A 21,035-nucleotide genomic window follows, 5' to 3' on the forward strand; every position below is an offset into this window, starting at 1 on the left:
TTAGCTGGGTATGGTGGTGCATGTCTGTAGTCCCAGCTACTCGGGAGGCTGAGGCAGGAGGATTGCTTGAGCTGAGGAGTTTGAGGTTGCTGTGAGCTAGGCTGACGCCATGGCACTCACTCTAGCCTGGGCAACAAAGCGAGACCGTCTCAAAAAAAAAAAAAAAAAAAAGTTTGGTTGATTTTCAGTAAGTATTAACTATTAAAGTTGGTGCAAAAGTAATTGTGGGTTTTGGGCCCTGAATTTTAAATCATTATAACTAGGCTCAAACACATCTTTATTAATCAGAATAGGAACCATTACAATCAACACATTTTTTTGCCAATGAGAAATGTTTATTCCTTTAGCGTAAAAATCCATGCTTCAGGATTCTATGAACTCCTGGAAAGCATTTCTGCATGCTGTTGGTTGTGGAAGAGTTTTCCTTGCAAAAAGTTGTCGAGGTGCTTGAAGAAGTGGTAGTTGGTTGGCGAGAGGTCAGGCGACTATGGCGGATGAGGCAAAACTTCGTAGCCCAATTCCTTCAACTTTTGAAGTGTTGGTTGTACGACTGTAGTGAAGAATTGGGCCCTTTCTGTTGACCAATGCCAGCTTTAGGTGTTGCAGTTTTCAGTCAATCTCATTGATTTGCTGAGCATACTTCTCAGATGCAATGGTTTCGCCAGCATTCAGAAAGCTGTAGTGGATCAGACTGGCAGCAGACCACCAAATAGTGACCACGACCTCTTTGGGGTATAAGTTTGGCTTTGGAGCTTCATCTCAGTCTAACCACTGAACTGGTCATCACTGGTTGATGTATAAAATCCACTTTTCGTTGCATGTCACAATCTGATTGAGAAATGGGTTGTTGCATACAATAAGAGAAGATGATACTTTAAAACGTTGATTTGTTTAAATTTTTGGTCAGCTCATGAGACATCCACTTATTGAGCTGCTTCACCTTGCCAATTTGCTTCAAATACCAAACGACCTAGAATGGTTGACCTTGAGTTCTTTGGCAACTTCTGGTGCAGTTGTAAGAGGATCAGCTTCTATGACTGCTCTCAATTGGTCACTGTCAACTTCCAATGGCCAGCCACTGCGCTCCTCATTTTCAAGGCTCTCATCTCCTTTGCAAAACTTCTTGAACCACCACTACACTATATATTAGCAATTCCTGGGCCAAATGCATTGTTGATGTTGAGTTGTTTCTGCTGCTTTATGACCCATTTTGAACTTCAGTAAGAAAATCACTTGAATTTGCTTTTTGTCTAACATTATTTCCATAGTCTAATATAAATATAAACACCAATACGTCATTTAGCCAAAAAACATAAAGCAAAAAATGCACAAATTATGTATAACATAACATTTAAGAATGCATTCCTATATCAAATGGCAAATTTCAAAGATGCTAAAACTGCGATTACTTTTGCACCAACCCAATAAATGTTCTGAGAGCAGCAGCACAAGTTTAATGCAACTCCTCCCTACCCACCCAAAGCTACTAGAAACATCATGATTAATGTTAAGAATCAAAGAGTTTGGGGTTTACTAGTCATTCTAAAAACATGAAGCTTTAAGTCTCCAAGTGAATGGTTTCTAAGACATTTTGTAATACTTTTTATTTTTACTCTCTTTGCCAAGCTTCTTTTCCTAGACTTTCTTTCCCTCTAAAATCCATCAGTCCTCCATTTCCATTATTTCTTATGGGGATATTGCTTTTGATCCTGTCACTGAGCTGCCCTAGGATCCCCATAATGTGTTATCTCCCTCATTACAATGAGCATTAAAATCTAACTTATTTAACTACAGGTACACTCCTGGTGGTTGGTGTCTGCCTGAAGGGTACTAACAGAATTATGGCATCTTTTAAATTAACTGACAAGATAACTGAAAGATAGCAAAAAATAATAAAATTGCAGTTATTTTATTTTATTTTACAAGTAAAAGTATGCTTTCATGACAGTAGAAAATAAATGTTCAACATCTATTCACTAACCAACCAAAGAAATAAAATGTTATTGTTACCTCCAAAGTTAAATATACCTGGCAAATGTTAACTAGTTCATAAAAAGACTACAGAGTTAGGTAAAAAAAGTGAAGGCCTTTGAGGATTTTTCAACTTCCAGATGATCAGACAGAAAATGCAAGCCATTAGTACAGAATGAGTGATATAGCAAACACTTGTGCTTTTATATACTAGGTACTGTACATAATTTAGATACCACAATTCCATATTTAAGCAGTAAATGAGCTTCATTTAACCATTATAAATGATTAGATCATGACTGTTCTTGTTTAACGGTTTTAGGCAAATAATTGCAATACGACAACATAAATATTGATTTCATAGATTTGGCAACTGCTAAAAAGAGTTTTCAGAAATCCATTAGATGCTAATGGTAGATCTACAGAAGCTAATTTGAAAGTGCATATCAGGGGATAAATCCTGTAGAAGCCTCAGCCTCTGTAATATTATCATGGGTTAATCGTTTAATAAATGCATAAACATTAAATTAATATGAAACAATCTTAAAAAAACTCTTCAAGTGGCATCCAATTTCTTATAGGCTTCTTCAATGAACATTAACATGTCCTTAATCTGGGATGAATTATGAAGAATATCCAAGTCCTTTAGAAGAGCTTTCTGGTTTGGAATTAGTGCCAAAATTTCTTTCTGTGGGTAAGATAGTATAATTAATTTTTAACAATTTATGAAAAATGTCAAAGGTATGTTGTTTAAAGAGCATGTACCCACCACCCAACTTCAAGTACTATCACCCATCTTCAATAAACATCAACTATGGCCATTCTTCTTTCAAATCTATCTCTCCCTCCTCTCCCCATTCCTGCTTCTTTTACCACTGGGGGATGATAGATAGGAAAACTTTAAATTACTTTTTGAGAAAACATGAAGACTTTCCACTGGCAAAAACATTTACACTATAATATGTACTGGGTCCTTTGAAGAAAGATATATATCACTGTGGGCTTTACTATAAATAAGACAGTGGTATTTTCTAAGGAGTTATATGTCACTATCTAAAGCATAAATAAAAGCAACTGTCAATATTTATTTACTGAAATGGATCTTACGATTATGACTATACAAATCTGTAAAGTTATATGTACAAGGGTATACCCAGTATTATCTGAAATACAAAAAATTATTTATTTCCATCAGTAATTTAAAAATTATATTATAAATTCATGAAATGGAATGTTATATAGCTACCAAAAAGAATGAGAGCTTCGTATGAACTGACAAGGAAAGACATTCACTATAGTCAAATGAGAACAGTAATTTGACAAATAGTTTATATCAGGATTCCATTTACATAAAGAAAGAAATAGGACACGATGTTTTATATACATGCAATGCATAACCAGTGATATACAGGTAAACCTTGTTTTATTGTTCTTTGGTATGTTGCCCTTCCCAGATATTGAGTTTTTTATAAATTGAAGGTTTGTGGCAACCCTGCATAAGTCTATAAGTGCCATTTTCCAACAGCATGTGCTCACTGTGTGTCTCTGTCACATTTTGGTAATTCTCACAGTATTTCAAACTTTTTCATTATTATTGTATCTGATATGGTGATCTGTGACCAGTGATTTTTGATGTTACTATTGTAACTGTTTTAGGGTGACATGTAGTGCACACATATAAGACGGCAAACTTAACTGATAAATATGTGTGTTCTGACTACTTCACTGACTGGCTGTTTCCCCATCTCTCTTCCTCTCTTCAGGCCTTCCCATTTCCTGAGACAACAATATTGAAATGAAGCCAAGTAATAATACTACAATGACTTCTAAGTGTTCAAGTGAAAGGAAGTTGCCATGTCTTTCATTTTAAATAAAGCTATTAACCAGAAGTGATTAAACTGAATAAGGAAGGCATGTCAAAAGCTATGACAGGCTAAATGCTAGGCCTCTTGCACCATATAGCAAGTTGTGAATGCAAATGAAAAGTTTTTGAAGGAGTTTTTTTGTTTAAGAGACAGGGTCTCGCTCTGTTGCCCAGGCTGGAGGTGCAGTGGCTTCATCTTAGCTCACTGTAATCTAGAATACTTTGGCTTACGTGATCCTCCTGCCTCAGCCTCCTGAGTAGCTGAGACTACCGGTGCATGCCACCACACCTGGCTAATGTTTTAAAAACATTTTCTTGTGGAGACAGGGTCTTGGTATGTAGCCCAGGCTTGTCTCAAACTCCTAGCCTTAAGCATTCCCCTTCTGCCTTGGCCTCCCAAAGTGCTGGGATTACAGGAGCGAGCCACTGTACCTGGTTGGTTTGGGAGATTAAACTACAATTTTGAAAGCTCTACTGTGGGTAAAATGCTATCAAAGAACATCGCATGCTACAGAGAAATCTTTCTTGAAAGGAAGAGTCAATTGATGTAGCAAACTTCACTGTTATCTTATTTTAAGAAATTGCCTCAGCCACCTCAACCTTTAGCCACTACTATAGACAGAAGCCATCAACATCAAGGCAAGAACCTCCACCATTCTAAAAGATTATGATTTACTGAAGGCTCCGATGATCATTAGCATTTGTTAGCAATAAAGTAATTTTAAAATTAAGGTATGAACATTGTTTATTTAGAGATAATGCTACTGCACACTTAACAGACTATAGTATAGTGTAAACATAACTTTTGTATGTAATGGGAAACCAAATAATTTGAGTGACTTGTTTTACTGCAGTGGTCTAGAACCAAACTCATATTTTGTCTGAGATATGCCTGTAGTCAGTATAGTAAATAGGTACTTACCTGAAGTATGGGTGCTTTAAGACTATTCTGAGAAAGTTCTGGAAGAGCAAGTACACCACTACTATCCACTTGGAGCACCTAAAGTAGGAAAAGAAAACTATAGATTATTTCAAAGGCTGATTTCTCTAAACTTATTATATTCGAAAGTCGCCTTGGCAGAATTTAAGCATTAAAAATTATATCTAAATTACAATACATTTTTAAACTATTACCTGTTTTAGTGTCTTCTCTTCTTCTTCCACCTCACTTGCCAGAATTTCAATTTTGTTCTTTAGGCTCTGAATATTCCCAGTCATCAACTCTGTGGTCTCTACCATTTTATCTATTTCTTCCTGAGTCAGAAAGAAAAAAATCATATTTCAAGTTAAATACATTATTAAATTAAACCATAACATATTGTTATACATATATATTTTAAAAACACCTCATATATTAAAACACTTTTAGAAGAAACCATTGAGTTTACTTTTGTTTTTCTTTCAAAAAACAGACTTCCTAGAAATCTGCTTTGCCAATGTAATAACATATTATAAAGAAACCTAATTTTCCTAGAATAAGGAGATACACTCCATGTACATGAACAATTGCTTAAAACTTACCAAAGCCGCTAGTATCAGAGATCCTGGAAGACCCAGTCTATATCTAAAAGAGCCTTGGGCCAATGAGAGCAAATATAGAAGTCTTCCCTAAGTAGCATATAACTTCCATAATTAGCAGAGAAACTCTAAAATTTTTTCACTTATTTGAGAACATTTGAGTATCTGCTATTTTAATTTGCCGAAAGAAAGCAGTGCTGGGCATTAGGGCAAGGACAGTAATAATAATAATAATAATAATGACAATAATAATATTAAAAAGAATGACAGTATCCTACACTAAAGGAATATATAATTTATAGGGAAAGACAAAAAGAAAATGAGAAATGAATGAAATGGGTATGGAGACATCAGGGATTTGCTGCTTGTAGGCCAAGTATAGAATTAGCTATCTTCCAGGTTTCTAAAGAGAATTAAGTATCACATTGCTTTCAAATCCAGGCCTAGCAACAGTTAATGATAACTTTGTCTCTGGGGATCAGGAAACCAACAAATAATCCAAACATAAAATATACAGAAGTAATAACTCTTAAGTCCTGCTCAGCAACATGGTTGATGCTATATCTAACATTATTCTCAAAATACAGAAGTCCAAAATCAAGGTGTTGGCAGGGTCACGATTCCTCTGAAACAACAGAGGAGAATGCTTTCTTGTCCCTTCCAGGTTTTGGTGGTTGTCCACATTCCTTATAGCTGTGTCACTCCATTTTCCTCACATGACCTTCTCTTTGTCTCATACTTTCTAATGCTAAGTCAGATTTTGATTGTTTTTTGTATTTCAGACTATTACGAGGGTACACAGGTTTTGGTTACATAATTTGCTTTTGTACATTTTGAGTCAAAGTTGTAAGTGTGCCCTACACTTAGACAGTGTGCATTTATATCCATTAGGTGTGAATTTCCCTATCCTCTTTTCTCTCCTTCTGCTCACTTGATTTCTGTTCAGTTTTACTTCCATATGTACACTTAAGTGTTGATCGATTAGTTCCAATTTCGTATTGAATACATGTGGTATTTGGTTTTCCATTCTTGCAATACTTGGCTCCGTTTTTATAAGATCAAGGGGGATTAACAAACTATGACTCACCAATTCTAATGCTATCTTTCCCCAGAATCTTTCAGAGACTTTGTTCACCATCAACTTTCCCCAGCACTATCACTGAGTGAGAGGGCAATGAAAATGCTGGTGAATGAATAAAACTTGTCACTAGTGTAGGTTTTGGAACATCACCACCAACCATAACTCTAGGCTGCAGTGGGAAAAACCAGTGATTCTAAGGCACAGAGAAGAAAATTAACAGATAAAGACAAAGTTTACGAATTGCTAGTTCAAAGATCCTTTTATACCAGTGAAAACCTTTCTAGCTTGAAATGCCAACGGTGCTTCCATTGAGTAACTGACTACCAAGACAACAACAGACTGTATTTGTGCTTCTGTCTCATGGAAGTCCAATTTTAGCTGTAAGCCAGAAATGCTTCCCAGTATTACAAAAAATAAAAAATAAATAAATCACACTATCATTTACTATTTTAGATTACCTTTAACCAATTTGTGGAAAGATTATGCAAAAAATTCACCATTATTATATTTTAAAGTCTTTAAAAATAACCTATATTAATGTCATTTAAGTGTCTAGTAAGTGGTGAAGCTAGTGCCAACACTAAAAAGATGGTATGAAAAAGTATAACATTGGGATGGAAATTAAATACAATATCACACTATTAATAAAGTGAGGCAACCAGCAAAAAATACCACCTTATTAATTTATAAGATATGAAGATTTGTTGTTCAGAAACCTATCCCTTGAACTTTATTCTCAATCCCATGGAAAAATAGGAATTATTTGTGAATTTTGAATTATTAGAAATTTTGGGAATATATTCCTTACAGAAACTACTAATACCCTGCACTTACTAAATTGCTAATAAAAATGTAAGCACCACACCTATAATCTACTTCAAAATGTCTAAAGGATATATGGTCCAATCTATTTTAGTTTTTATAATTATTTAATTAATACACTCAAGTTTGCTTTTCTTAATTATTCAGATATCCACTAATTAAAAGCTTGAAGTTCTAGCCTGAAAAAGAGTGAGGCCCCATCTCTACTAAAAATAGAAAAAGAATTAGCCAGACAACTAAAAATACAAAAAATTAGCCAGGTGTGGTGGCGTGTGCCTGTAGTCCCAGCTACTTAGGAGGCTGAGGCAGGAGGATTGCTTGAGCTGAGGAGTCTGGGGTTGTTGTGAGCTAGGCTGATGCCACAGCACTCTAGCCTAGGTAACAGAGCAAGACTCTGTCTCAAAAAAAAAAAAGCTTGAAGTTAATCATGACAGCTAATATTATTTCTCATTATCTTCTATAGTATATAATAGATTAATAACATAATGAACAAGAATCATACTCTGAAGTTAGACTAAAAGATTTGTCTCTCAATTTTAAGCATTTTTTTGTCTAAGGTTCAGTTAGGAATAGCATTATGTCTTTTTTTCACACATGTAAAATGAGAATAATTTAGGTCAGATTCTCTTAAGTCATAGTGAGAATTAAAGGATCGGACTATAAAGTACTTAGAATAGTACCTGGAATATGGAAAGTCCCCAATACACATTAACTATAATGATGATGATTGAGACTTCTTGGCATACACAGGACAGCGAAACTAATATGTTCTGAAATTCCATAGCATTTAATGACAAGTTCCTATACCTTGATAATTAAAAACACTAAGAGAGTTCAGTTAAAGTAAAGTCTGATAAAAAAAATAGGGCTACTAACTTAGCCACAAATGTATTAGAAATACTTTAGAGGCCCAAAGTTTTTGCTTTAATTAAAAAAAGGTAATAATTTAATGAAAAACCTGGTCCTTCTAGTTTTTATTTCTACAAGAATATCATGATAATTTGAAAAATTTTTTGGTCTCTTCTTCTTTCCAATAACTCTCTAATAATGGATTCCCTGTTCAAATTTCATACCTGCAATAATTCCAGACTTTCCTCATTGGCTCTGCCCTGTGCCCTTTCCATATTCAATAGACTTGACACATTGGCTAAATCTTTCAGCTTTTCAGGAGGGACTTTCAGGGTTTCATACAGTTGTAGCAATCTTAAGGATAGAATAAAAACATGATTATTTTGTTTATTTTTGAGTACCATTAGTGTTATTTATTTTGAGGTAGCTCTCATTTTTTTTCTCTCATATTCCTAAGGACATAACATTCTTTTACTAACAATGGCTAACTATGGCAGTAGGTCCCCCCCAACAAAAGCCTGATAAATCATCATTTAAACTTTCAATCTATTAAGATTCACCTCAAATTATGGGGCACTGAGACTGCTTTATAACAGAAAATTTTCTATTTTACACATTTACCAGTTATTAATACATGTTTCAAAATAAAAACTTCTTTGCATCATTTACATGTTTCCTAGGCTATTACAGTACATATATCTATCACTTAATGTGAATTGTTGGGTAAGAGATAGAACAGTATCTAGAAGTCTTAACTGTGACCCTGTGTTGTGATGTTAGAAAATATGACCAATAAAAGGGAAGTTTTACATTAATTACTCTAAATGATTTTAAAGAAAACTGAGTTTCAAAGAGTTTAAGCCAAATAAAACACTAAGAATAAAGTGCTTTGCTCTAAAGTACTATCAACATGAATGGTATTTATTATTAAAGTTAAAAAATTCTCCTAAAAATTTGGGTTGATTAGATCACCAGTAGAAACTGATCTATTTCTACCTTTGCATCCAGCAGAAGGCAAGATACCTTTCTTTCTCAGATTTGATTTTTGAATTCTGTGAGGAAAAAAAATCAACAAAGAAAGCTAAATTTGGTTCCTTCTACCTAAAAGCAGCATCTTTGGCTTCTAAGAAGTTCTAATATTTAAGATTTGAAGGAATATGAACAACAGTGGAACACACTATCCCAATTCTGGGATCTTATTAAAAACCTTAATTTTCATAAAGAAAAAGGTAGGCAGTATAAACTCCACGAATCAAAATTATTCTCATTAAACTATTCAGACAAACTCCAGTTATCCTTAAAATCATCATTGGACTATCACATTTAAGCAAAAACAACCTGTCTCTATACAAGTCTTCTTAAGAGGGAGAAGGTTTTTTTTTTAACTAAAATGAAAATTTCATTTATGAAGTATCTTCTAAATGTTTATTAAACCAATTGTGTAGAAGGTTCATTTGCTGTGTTGAAACTGGGATGCAAAGCATTCTGTTCTGAAAAAGTACAAATATTAGAGAAAAGTAATCCTTGAAAATCACGGGCAATTACACATGCATATGTCCATTAAAAAAAAAAAAAAAAAAAAAAAGAAAAAGAAAATCACGGGCAGTGATTTTTAAGAACACTTGAAAAGAAATCTCCATTGGTGATTTACTACAAGATGAAGAACACTAATATCTTGGAAAATTATTACTTGCTGCTTGTACAAATAATGTAAGACAATATGAAGTCAAGTAAAAATACAGCAACAGGATAAATATCAAATATGAGTGGTAAACTGCTAACTTTAAATCATTAAAAATGAAGATGAAGGAAGTTAAAATTGACAAAATAGTTTTCAAATCCTGATACAGAAGAGTAAACTGTGGAAATAGGTAGTCTGTGATTTTCAGAGTTTTTTTTTTTTTTTATACAAATTCTCTGATACTTATTTCAGACATGCATGCAGCAGCAGTTAGAAAAGAAAAAAAATATACTATTTCCAAATTGCTCATCTTAAAAAACTGAAAAACTTATATCCCACAGTGTCTACTTTGGCAACATAGGAAGAAGACAGATTTTTAAAAATTATGTTTTATGTTTTAACCACCTCAAATAGCATAACTGTAATACCTTTTCTTCAGGAAGTTGAGATGATATTGCATTTCTTCTTTTTCTTTAATATTTTCACTTAAAATTGTTCTAGAAAAGAAAAAAAAGATTAATAAATAGTTTGAAAGACAAATAATATAATCTGTGTAATTTTTCTCTGATTTCTCTTGAGTGCCTCTATTCACTAGCCAGACAGAATCAATCACCAATCAGTTTTCCTTTTATATTAAACACATTTTAAGCAGAGATACAATGAAAAATAATTTTTTTAAAACCACATGTATTGTAATTTATATGCCTGGCTCTTTAAATGGAGATCGGCTCCATGATGGCAGAATTCTGTCTAATTCTCTTTGTGTCCTCTCTACCATGGCAGCTTCTATATAAAGTGTCCCTTTGAATTTAACTTCTTCCTAAAGAATTCCTATTGAAAGAATAAATTAAAATTTTATAGATAGCAGGTGGGGCTACATAGACTTTTTATTTCAATGATAGAATCTCAAGTTTTTAAAATTAACAAATACTTTTTTGCTAAAGGCTAATACCACCATCAGACATTAAATATAATTCTTCTGAAATAGAAAAATACTCTATCACTTAAAATAAATAGTATATTTAGGAAGATAATGTCCATAGGAAACACATAAAGTAGAAACCACGAGTGAAATGAAAAAATTTTACACTCACATTATTGCCGATTCCATTATAGTTTGCAAATGGTCTCTGCTACTCTTTGAAAGAGGTTGCCAGGTTTTTCTCTTGTTGGATGCTATCTTTATCTGTTTTATATTAGTATGCTTTGGTTGTCCTGTCATTGATAATAGAAAAGACTATGATTCATCCAGAAGTTTGCATGTTTTTACTTAAAAAGTGATTTTTTTAAATCTAAAAGTTTATGGAATTATGAGAACAAAATATTATAGAACTGTATAAACTGTTCAATTTACTTTTTATTATACAGCCATGGCATGCTACATGTTGAATATAAACATATCTATTGTTACATTAGCCAAAATACCAAGTGATATTGCAATATAAACGCCAAATAAATAATTTAAAATGAAGAACCAAGATAAAATTACTCAAAGTTTGGTTCTCAGAAATGATCTGAGCTCTTTAAAAACATTACTGAGAAGATTAGAGAACTATTTCTACCAACTGTTGGGTGACAACTGGAACAAAATAGACTAATCAAGCCACAAACAGATTCAGTGTTAACTATGTTGTTGGTCCTGTTCTACTTATAAGGGATACACAAAGAAAATATAGTATTGGCTCTCATGAAGATCCGTTTTGGAGAGAAGAAATAGTAAACAAATTACAGGCATGCAATGGAAGTATAAAACTAGAAGACCTAATCTGGTCTTGGGTGAAGAGAGGTAGAACATCCTTCTATGAAGAAGTGATGGTTAAGCAAAGATGACTACACTCCAAACTAATTTACTCCGAACAATAACTTAGATAGTGGTTCCAAACTAATCTATATAGTACAGAAAGGGTATTCATCTTGAAGAGAAATCAGTAAGGTTTGTCTTTATATCATAGATCATTAACAATTTAGACTATGGGCCACTTTACTTTGATTTTCTCTAGATCCTATCAACTCAGTGGCATATAAGCCTTCAAAGTATTTTGCCACGGGTGTTAGGTAAAATTTCAGTTGACCAAAATAACTAACCAGGACTATCTATTTTGCAAAAATGCAAATGTAGCTGTTTATTACTAGCTTTTGCTTTTGCAGAACTCATAAACAAGATGCTGAAAAATTTTTCATAAATACAGATAGCTTGAGAAAGCAGCAGGTTAACAACATAATAAAAAAGAAATACCTTCAGGGGACAGATGCTTTGGATGATTTTGCTTTCTTTTTGCTGTGTTTCTAACCTAGAGGGAGAGAGAAAGACATGTGTCCGCACACAGAATTAAACGAGATAAAAAGACATTGCTTTTATAATAGATTTATCATATATGTTGAAGAGTATTCATATAACCTCTGGTAGGTAGAAAAATGTGTATTGCAACTTCTACAAAAGAAAAGTATGTATTTATCACAGGCAGAGGATATAATAAATAAATTCTTGGACAATGACTTAGAAGGATGACTAAGTTAGGATGACTTAGAAGTTGGACAATGATGATAATTAAATTTTATAGTGTCAAAAAATGTTTTAAATAAATCATTACTCATTTTGCCTGTGAAATAGTGTTACATACTTTACCTGCAAAACAAATATAAGCATTGTCTAATGAGCAGGTTAAACAAAAGAAATTTTTTGATTAATTCATTTATTCTAAGAGAGGGGCAAAGTTATGGTTGGAAGAAGCTGATTCCTCCCAAACTATTTGTTCTGTATTTTAATAAAAATCCACTAAATGACAGATTCTCTTGTTTTTTAACATTTAAATGCTATAAGAATTTGTACACAATATTCCTAATCTTCCCATTTAAACATCTTCGTAATGCCCCATGACCCTCTCCTTCTCAAGTCCATCATCGGTACTTATTTTTAGAAATTGAAGTAAATAATAGTTTTTATTTGAGAATTTTGCAAATCATGCTGCAAAAGCTCCCATACAATGGTATGAATTGCTATAATTTGTGGTAAAACTGAGCTTTAGTTTTCATTTACTCTTTCCATAAAATAGATGTTATTTCTAATCAAAGAGTTCCAAATGATAAACTTGGTATTTTCATTACCTCTTCCTCTGACAACTCTACTTCCTCATCATCAGTTTTTCTTTTTGGATTTCTTTTTAGCTGTTGATACTTTTTCTTAGAAGCATTTGGTTTACCAGGCATCTTGATCTAAATAGGATAATAATAATTATGATAATAAAAACTCCATAAAGATGAAAAGAACACAGAAAAATGCTAAAGCTTTGCACAATATTTTGTTTATAAAAACTTCTTATAAATGTTCCAAATTGTCCTTTTAAGAAAAAAATCATAAAAAAAAGTCTGGGGATAGTATTGTGTGTTTTTAAACATTTATTTAAAACAAGTAACTTTGGCTCTCATTAGAATAAGGATATCTAATTCAATTTCATTCCTAGAAATTACTTCCATTTGTATGGCTTTAAAAAAATCATTTAAAAATGCTTTTGTATCTCCTACTTTATACTCCCTCGTATAGTAACATTATCTCTATGTTTAAATCCAAGAAAATGGAAATATATAGTGGTCACAGATGACGTCAGTTTGAGCAATAATACCCAGGTCTTCCCATTTTAAGTAACAGATTTACCATTACTCAATTTTTGCCAAAGATAGGAGGAGATAATTTTTAGGATTATACTACCAATCTATGTTGTGGAAATTCAGTGACAGTCTGCCACTAGTAAGGATTTAAGCTGTAACTCTATCTGTGCTATGGTCATTTTAACAAGAGTACAGAAGTATACTGATTACTTTGTCCTCCCCACAATTACACAACAGACATGGGAACACAGAAAAATGCTAAAGGTTTGCACAACATTTTGTTAAAACGTTCCTTATAAATGTTCTAAATTTTCCTTGGTAATGTCAATGACAAAATTTAGAATAGCTCCTTTTCTCTCTCTAATAGCCCTTTATTACCAAATTCATTTCTGATAAAAGGAACAAAGGAATGGGTTAGTTATTCTTGTTTTTTTTTTTTTGAGACAGAGTCTCACTTTGTTGCCCTGGCTAGAGTGAGTGCCGTAGCGTCAGCCTAGCTCACAGCAACCTCAAACTCCTGGGCTCAAGCGATCCTCCTGCCTCAGCCTCCCAAGTAGCTGGGACTACAGGCATGAGCCACCATGCCCAGCTAATTTTTTGTATATATATTTTTAGTTGGTCAATTAATTTCTTTCTATTTATAGTAGAGACGGGGTCTCGCTCAGGATGGTTTCAAACTCCCAACCTTGAGCAATCCGCCCGCCTCGGCCTCCCAGTGTGTTAGGATTACAGGCGTGAGCCACCGCGCCCGGCCTAGTTATTCTTGCATTAGACCACAAGAAGCAGATGACTTAGAAATTAGGTACAATACACAAGGAAACATGTATATACACCTAACACATATATACATATATTTGTGTGTGCATACATTTTCTGTAGGCATGTATGGCTAGATATATAAAGTAGTTATCATTCTTTTTCTAAAAATTTAAAATTAATTGTACTAATATAGTTTAAATATATATGCAGATTTAGAGGCAGACAATAAAGAGATACTCTGGATAAATCTATTCTTTCAAATTTTAAAAGCTTCAAGCTTTCTTTTTTCCAGTTAAGACTGAAAACAATAGTTAGGAAGAATTAACTGAAAGATCACAAACTACATTTAGCAACTACATGTCAGATCAGTTATAAAAAGGAGAAGGCAAAATATCATTTTACCCTGCCTTTGAACAATATAGTACCTTACTTTAAATCCAGTCTCTATCCTCTGTTCCATTTCTAAAATGCCTAATTCTATTCACAATTTGACATCATTTCCTCTATACTTCCCCTACTTAAAAATCCATATACATGAGAGTTTCACTTGTGGATCTCTGCTGGAAAGGCTGAAATGTGCAACAGGTTGTTCACTGAATTAGAGCATCCAGGTGAGGGGGCAAATGACAGCTGAGATTTTAGATTAAAAATGGTATAAATTCTTTCCCACTAGTGTTTAATAAGAGATAGGATCTATGTACCCTTGTCTTAAATCTTGGCAGACTTTGCAGCTGTGTGAGCAGAAGAATATGGTAAAAGTGATTCTGTTCCAGCTTAGACATGAGGAGACTGGAAGCTTCACCTTCCTCTTGTTTGGAACCCAGCCACCACTATATGAAGAAGGCCAACATGGAGAGGAACTGAAATCCCAGGCAAAAGTCCTAGCTGAGCTTCCAGCCAGCAGTCAGCACCAACTTGCCAGCCTGGGGAATGTACCTGAGCCAATGTGTTGCAGCTCACACTGCATGGACAAGACATGAGCCAGCCCTGCTGAGCTCCTTCCGTTATCAAATTTTAGAACAAAATAATTGATTAAAAAACCCACCCCAATATCTATCGTATAACATCCAAGCTCTTTACCATGCCATTTATAGTCCTTAACAAACCAACCCTGCTTAGCTTTTCATACTTCTCTCCTACTACTACTCCTTAATCAAATCTCCTTCTCTAGCCAGATTTGATGATGTCCTGAGCACACTTTGAATAATTCTGCCTCCCATGAACATACTGTATCCTCTACCTGAGCTGCTCTCTCTCGTCTCTGCCTACCCTCTCATGAGCCACCTCCTTCCCAAAGCCTTCCTAACCACTCCACTTCATTGCTCTTTAAAAGTTTGCAGGTTCTACGGTCTCTCTCATTGGGCATTTATTTACAGTTTGGTTTTAATTATTTTTTCTTGATGTTCTTTATTCAATAACATGTAACTCAGTGCTACTCCAAATTTGGTTTACAAAACTGGCATAATCCTTTTATGTACAGAAATTCAGAGCAATCATTTAGAAACTTTTATAGCAATCCGACAGAGTAATGTTATATATGTTGAACCTAAACATAAGATAATTATTTTTTGTCTTTAAGACAATTATTTTTTGTCTTTTTAATCTCATTTTTTAGTAATTAAGATAAAAAAATACTTTGCCAGAGCAGTTTTAGGTTTGCAGTAAAACTAAGCAGAAAGTACAGTCTCCATATACCCCTGTCCCTCCCCATCCCGTGCAAGATCCCCCCCATCAACATCCCATACCAAAGTGGAACATTTGCCATAACAGATGTTATGTATCAAGCACATTGATACATCATATCCCCCCAAATCTATTGTTTACATTAAAGTTTACTCCTGGTGTTGCACATTCTATGACTAATTCACTTTGACTAATAATTTATTTTAATTGTATTTTATATAAGTATCAGTTATGACTGATTAGAAATAAAAAAAAATTGGTCCCTTATTACAGTTTGAGAAGTACTACTTGAGACAACAGATCATAGGGCAAAAAGTTTCTCAACCACAGCACTATTTTAGATAGGATAAATTTTTGTTGTGGGAAGCTATCCTAAGCACTGTTGGATGTTCAGCAGCATTCCTGGTGTCTACCTACCAGATATCAGAATTTCTCCAGCTCTCACACCCAGTAGTACCAACCCAAATCATCTCCAGACAATACCAAATGTCCCCTGGGGCAAAAGTGCTCCAGGTCAAGAACCACTGCCACAGTGGTTAAGACTAGTCCAGGGATGAGGATAAATTGTCCAAACTCTAAATCCTGGCTCTGCCACTTAATTAGCTGTATACCCTTGGACAAGCAAATGAACTCAGTTTCCCCATTGGTAAAATCGGTTAATAAAAGTACCAGTATCAAAGGCTTTTGTAAAGTTAAAATGATTTAGTACAGAATATGTAAAGTGCCTAGAATAGTACTACCCTGTTTCCCGGAAAATAAGACCTACCCATAAAATAAGCCCTAGCAGGATTTCTAAGCATTTGCGCAATAGAAGCCCTACTATGAAAAATAAGACCTAGTGATGGGCGTGGCTACGCAGCGTATCTGCACAACACATGCATTTTGTCCTGGGGCGGTAAAGAAGAGGAGCAGCCCTTCTCACCTACCCCGTCGTGACAGCTACTATCCCAGAGGTGACCAGAAAGGTGCGGGCAGCCCCACAACAAGGTCGGCTCCCCCTGTCAGGTCCCGGCCATCCTGCGCGTGCTACAAACTGAGGCTTTGAGGGGAAAATAACACATGCCCTGAAAATAGGCCCTAAGGTGTCTTCTTGAGGAAAAATAAATAAAAGACCGTTTTATTTTCGGGAAAACACGGTATCTCAGTCTAGACCTCTACATGAACAGAAGAGGTAAGCGTAACATCTGGCAAAACAGAAAAAGACATTAATCTCTAAGGCTGCACTTCGCTGCACTACTGGATGCGGGAGAGACTCAGAAATGGGGGCAAGGATGATATGGAGGAAGTAGGGAGGAACTATATATGGCTTCGCTCCCTCCTCGCAGATCAACTACCTCAATCCGCGACCCCAAATGGCAGACCTTCAAGAATCTCGGGCACTTCCCATTGAAAAATCCGCTCACGCTCCTCAAATACAAACCGCAGAGTTTGCCACAAACGCGTTGGCCACAAAGCTCATCCCCTAACCTGGATCTCCCCAGAGCGCTAACCGACATCACAACTCACCACTGAATCCTCCTGGAACCCTTCAGGGAGCCGCCCTCAGACTACTTCGCGCCCAAACAATCGAAAGCTGAAGAGACCCGGAAGTGGACGGCAAGAGAGCGGAAACGCCTGTGGCAGGAGGCGGGCCCTCTAGCCGTATCCCTTACGCCATCAGGAGCGCGCCCGGCAGGGCGCGATTAGATTGGCTGGAGGGAGGGCGGTGTCGGCCTACGCCCCCTGATTCGCTTGGCTGGAGTCGGCGTTTGCGCGGTGCGTGTGTGTATGTTGTGGGCTTCTAAGTAGTGAGGCTGCGGGCGCGAAGTCCAGGTGCCCTCTCCCTTTGCAGAGTCCTAAACAGGCCAGCCAGTGAGTAGGACTGAGCACCTTTAAGATCCTTCTGTTTTTGTTTTTTGTTTTTTGTTTGTTTCTTCTCTCTCCTCTACCCCTATCCTTTGATATTCTGTCTTTTCCTTCCTTATTTACTTTCTTACTGTGACGGGATCCTATTGTCCTATACCTTCTCCTTAGATTTAGATTCTCACCGGCCTCTCATTTTTGGCGAGATCCTTGAGAATTCGGAGGTGCCGTTGAAAAGAAGGTGCTTTTCACATCTTAGAGGCCATACCCCATCTTCTCTGGCTACCCAAGCACCCTGAGGTGTTCCCATGGGCAAAGGTCACTTTTTGTGAGGTTCCAGAGGCGTGCGCCTGCTCCATGGCTGCCTCCCTTCTAAGATGTGTCTCATGTTATTGTTAGGGTTCTGTAAAACTTGGCAGGGCTAAAAGTAATTTTCTATATGTAAATCGGGTTAAGGGTGACAGGTGGAATAGGAAGTACAGGTCTAAATTGGCCTAAAATCGTAAATTACTAACTTGTTCTCAGTTTTGTCTAGAAAGAAAGTGGTCTTTCAGAAGGTTGAAGCCCTAGATAATATACATGTGTAAGCTTTTAAACCATTTGTTAACTTTTTCCTGAAATGGTTTTGTGTTTAATGATTTACTTATGCTAATATTAAATATAATTTGCACTCCCTTTGTTTCTGTCTCTGACCCACTTTGGTTTAACACTGGAGGTGGGAGCCTTTCTTGAAGTGTTAATGTGGAACCGCATGTCAGCAGTCAAAACTTGAAAATTATTTGGTGCAGAATTTGTTTTCGCTTATGGATAGTTTTTGGAGGTGTGAGAGTGGGCTTCATAGATTCTGTTTAACACTTTCTAATCATCAATAACTTATATTTGCTTTGCATGTTGTGCCTTTGACTACTTGAGGCCTCTCTTGATCAGTCTTCCGAGAGAAAATTCAGAAGTCCTATTGCTATCAACCGTAGTTGTGTTCTTATCTAAAAATGGTGTCTATTTCCAGCCTCCACCAGTTTACATGTGATTTTTCAGAAAGCCACTGTTATATAGAGTTCTTTCCTATCATTTGTCTAGGTTTAGGAAAACCCCACAAGTATTTTGTGTGAAATGGGTATGATATTTCCAGTTAACAATCTAGTCTCAGGTAGTTTTATATTACTATTGAAACAATTCAGTTGTAACTTCGTTATTTTTCTCAACCATTTTTTAAGCTAATAAATGTAGTGGATGGCTTGCAAATATGTGGATGATAAGGACCCATAGATTTAGTAGAATAAAAATTATAATAGCTTTAAAAAAACACAGTGGGAATTCTTTATGTTGTATTTCCATTTAGATTTTGTTCTGAGCACTTTTTACCTGGTTGAACATATTGCATTTGCAATTATGTATACTGATTCTTTCACTTAATACTTTTTGAGCCTTTCTCCTTTTATAGAAACTGTGCATAAGATAGTTTTAGCTTTTTAGTTAGGTATAATATTCTTACAGAAAGTGCACATAACATAATTGTACAGTTTGATGAATTTCCACAAACAGATTACATGTATTTGGCATTCAGATCAAGACTATCATCCCAAAAAGTGCCTCTCTTGATCCCTTTCTCTACTAGCCACTATAAACTACTCTTCTGATTTCTGACATTAAAAGTAGTTTTACTCATTTTCTAGGCATATTTCAGTAGCTACATAAAATTCTATCATTTATGTGTGCTGTAATTCACTTATGTTGTTAGACATTTATGATTTTCCTAAGTTTTCTCTATTACAAATAAAACTATAGGAAATGTCTATTTTGTATATTGTTACAGTAGCTTTCCCAGGAATGATGTTCCTCAGCAGAATGGCATAAACCTTTCTGAGACTTTTTATCACAATGACAATTTACTTTCCCAAGTAGTTAAAACAGTTAGTACTCCCACCAGTGGTTTATATCTCTTGTTTTATGTCCCCATAATAGGTGTTGAGTATTCATTTTCTTTAAGCTTCACCAAATTGATAGGTAGGAAATGGTATGGAAAATAGAATTTTAAACTCATTTGCTGTCTTACCCAGTATAAAACAATATGAGATGATGAATATATTAAGAAAATTTGTATCTCAATATCTTTTAAAATAATTGGTTCCATATGTTTAAGCTGTATGACCCTGATAAGTATTTAGTAATTGAAGTGAACAATTAACTGCTTTGCTTGGTAGGATTTTAATCAAACCACTTTATATCTATATTTCTCTGAACTTCAATGTCTACATCTGTATAATGGTGAAGCTGGACCCAGTCACCTAGTATAGTAGTCTGTGCTAGTTAACAGGCAAATGCAGCTCTCATGTCGGAGCAGTTTATAGACTGGCAGAGAAGTAGATTACTGAAGAGGCCTTTTAGCTCATCTTGCAGGTTCAGGGATGGATTTTGAGCATATTACTTAAATGCAAAGACTTTGAAACAGGCTGCTAGGTTTCAAATGCTGGCTCATCAGTGCCTCAGTTTCCTAATCTATAAAAAGGGGATAATACTAGTTCCTACTTCTTGGTGAAAGGCACCTGCACTTGTAAGTTTACTGCAGCACAACTCACAATTGCAAAGATGTGGAATCAACCTAAGTGCCCATCAATTCATGAATAGATTAAGAAAATGTGGCATATATATACCATTGTGTACTAAGCCATAAAAGAGATTGAAATAATGTCTTTTGCAACAACTTGGATGGAATTAGAGACCATTATCCTAAGTGAAGCATCTTAGGAATGGAAAAACAAACACCACATGTAATAACTGAGAGCTAATCAATGAGCACACATGGGCCCAAAGAGATATAAAAGTCACAGGAAAGGGAAGAGGGGAGGGGTAAAAACCTAATATTGGGCACATTAAAAGCCCTGACTTAAGCATTATAAAAGGTATCCATGTAACAAAAACCTTTGTATGTACTTAATATTTTGAAATTTAAAAAGTAAAAAACATACAAAAAATTAAAATTGCTACTCTGTGTGAAGACTTTATAACTTTCTATGTACCTGGCACATAGAAACTATGCATTTTGGAGATAATACCATGACTGAATTAGCCAAAGAACAACATTCTGGGGAGAAGGAGGAGCAAGAACAAATTCACAGAACTTTGAAATATTCAGTGAACTGTAGCTGGCCCAGTATTTCTAGAAAACAAAATGTGTAGAGAGGACAAAGGCAGAGATGAATCTGAAAGGCAAGTAGAGACCAAGTCATGAAGGCCTTGAATGACTTGTTTGTTCTGTTCACCACTTTTTCTCTATCACCCAATATAATGCCTATCATAAATTAGGTATTTGATAAAAGCAAAAGCATTTTGAATGAAAAAAGTTAATTTAATTGGAAGGC

The 21,035-nt window shown here is 35.2% G+C and overlaps 2 protein-coding genes across 3 annotated transcripts in view; one reads left to right on the forward strand and one right to left on the reverse strand.

The window, feature by feature from the left end:
- Nucleotides 1-272: 272 nt before the first annotated feature.
- CENPQ (centromere protein Q) lies at nt 273-17,454 on the reverse strand. The gene is made up of 9 exons (XM_012760863.3): nt 17,341-17,454; nt 12,892-12,999; nt 12,023-12,077; nt 10,881-11,001; nt 10,215-10,283; nt 8,330-8,459; nt 4,970-5,089; nt 4,758-4,835; nt 273-2,659 (listed from the first exon to the last, which is right to left on the reverse strand). The coding sequence occupies exons 2-9, from the start codon at nt 12,991-12,993 to the stop codon at nt 2,528-2,530; spliced, it is 807 nt and encodes a 268-aa protein (XP_012616317.1). The 5' UTR covers nt 12,994-12,999; nt 17,341-17,454; the 3' UTR covers nt 273-2,527.
- Nucleotides 17,455-17,521: 67 nt separating this feature from the next.
- MMUT (methylmalonyl-CoA mutase) overlaps nt 17,522-21,035 on the forward strand; it is a 38,001-nt gene continuing 34,487 nt past the window's right edge. The window contains exon 1 of one of the 2 annotated variants that reach the window (XM_012760860.3): nt 17,522-17,589. The gene's annotated coding sequence lies outside the window, so the exon portion shown is untranslated. Of the gene's footprint in view, nt 17,686-21,035 lie in introns of both variants that reach the window. The other variant, XM_012760859.2, reaches the window with a different exon arrangement.

The sequence above is a fragment of the Microcebus murinus genome, chromosome 5 (assembly GCF_040939455.1).
Source record: "Microcebus murinus isolate Inina chromosome 5, M.murinus_Inina_mat1.0, whole genome shotgun sequence".
Lineage (NCBI taxonomy): Eukaryota > Metazoa > Chordata > Mammalia > Primates > Cheirogaleidae > Microcebus > Microcebus murinus.

What these genes read in the sequence shown, in the direction of transcription:
- CENPQ (XM_012760863.3), bottom strand. Translation starts at nt 12,993, where the DNA reads ATGCCTGGTAAACCAAATGCTTCTAAGAAAAAGTATCAACAGCTAAAA. An exon ending in TAGAGTTGTCAGAGGAAGAG is followed by an intron (nt 12,078 to 12,891) that starts GTAATGAAAATA and finishes CTCTCCCTCTAG; the next exon opens with GTTAGAAACACAGCAAAAAG. An exon ending in ATAATGGAATCGGCAATAAT is followed by an intron (nt 10,284 to 10,880) that starts GTGAGTGTAAAA and finishes TTTCTTTTCTAG; the next exon opens with AACAATTTTAAGTGAAAATA.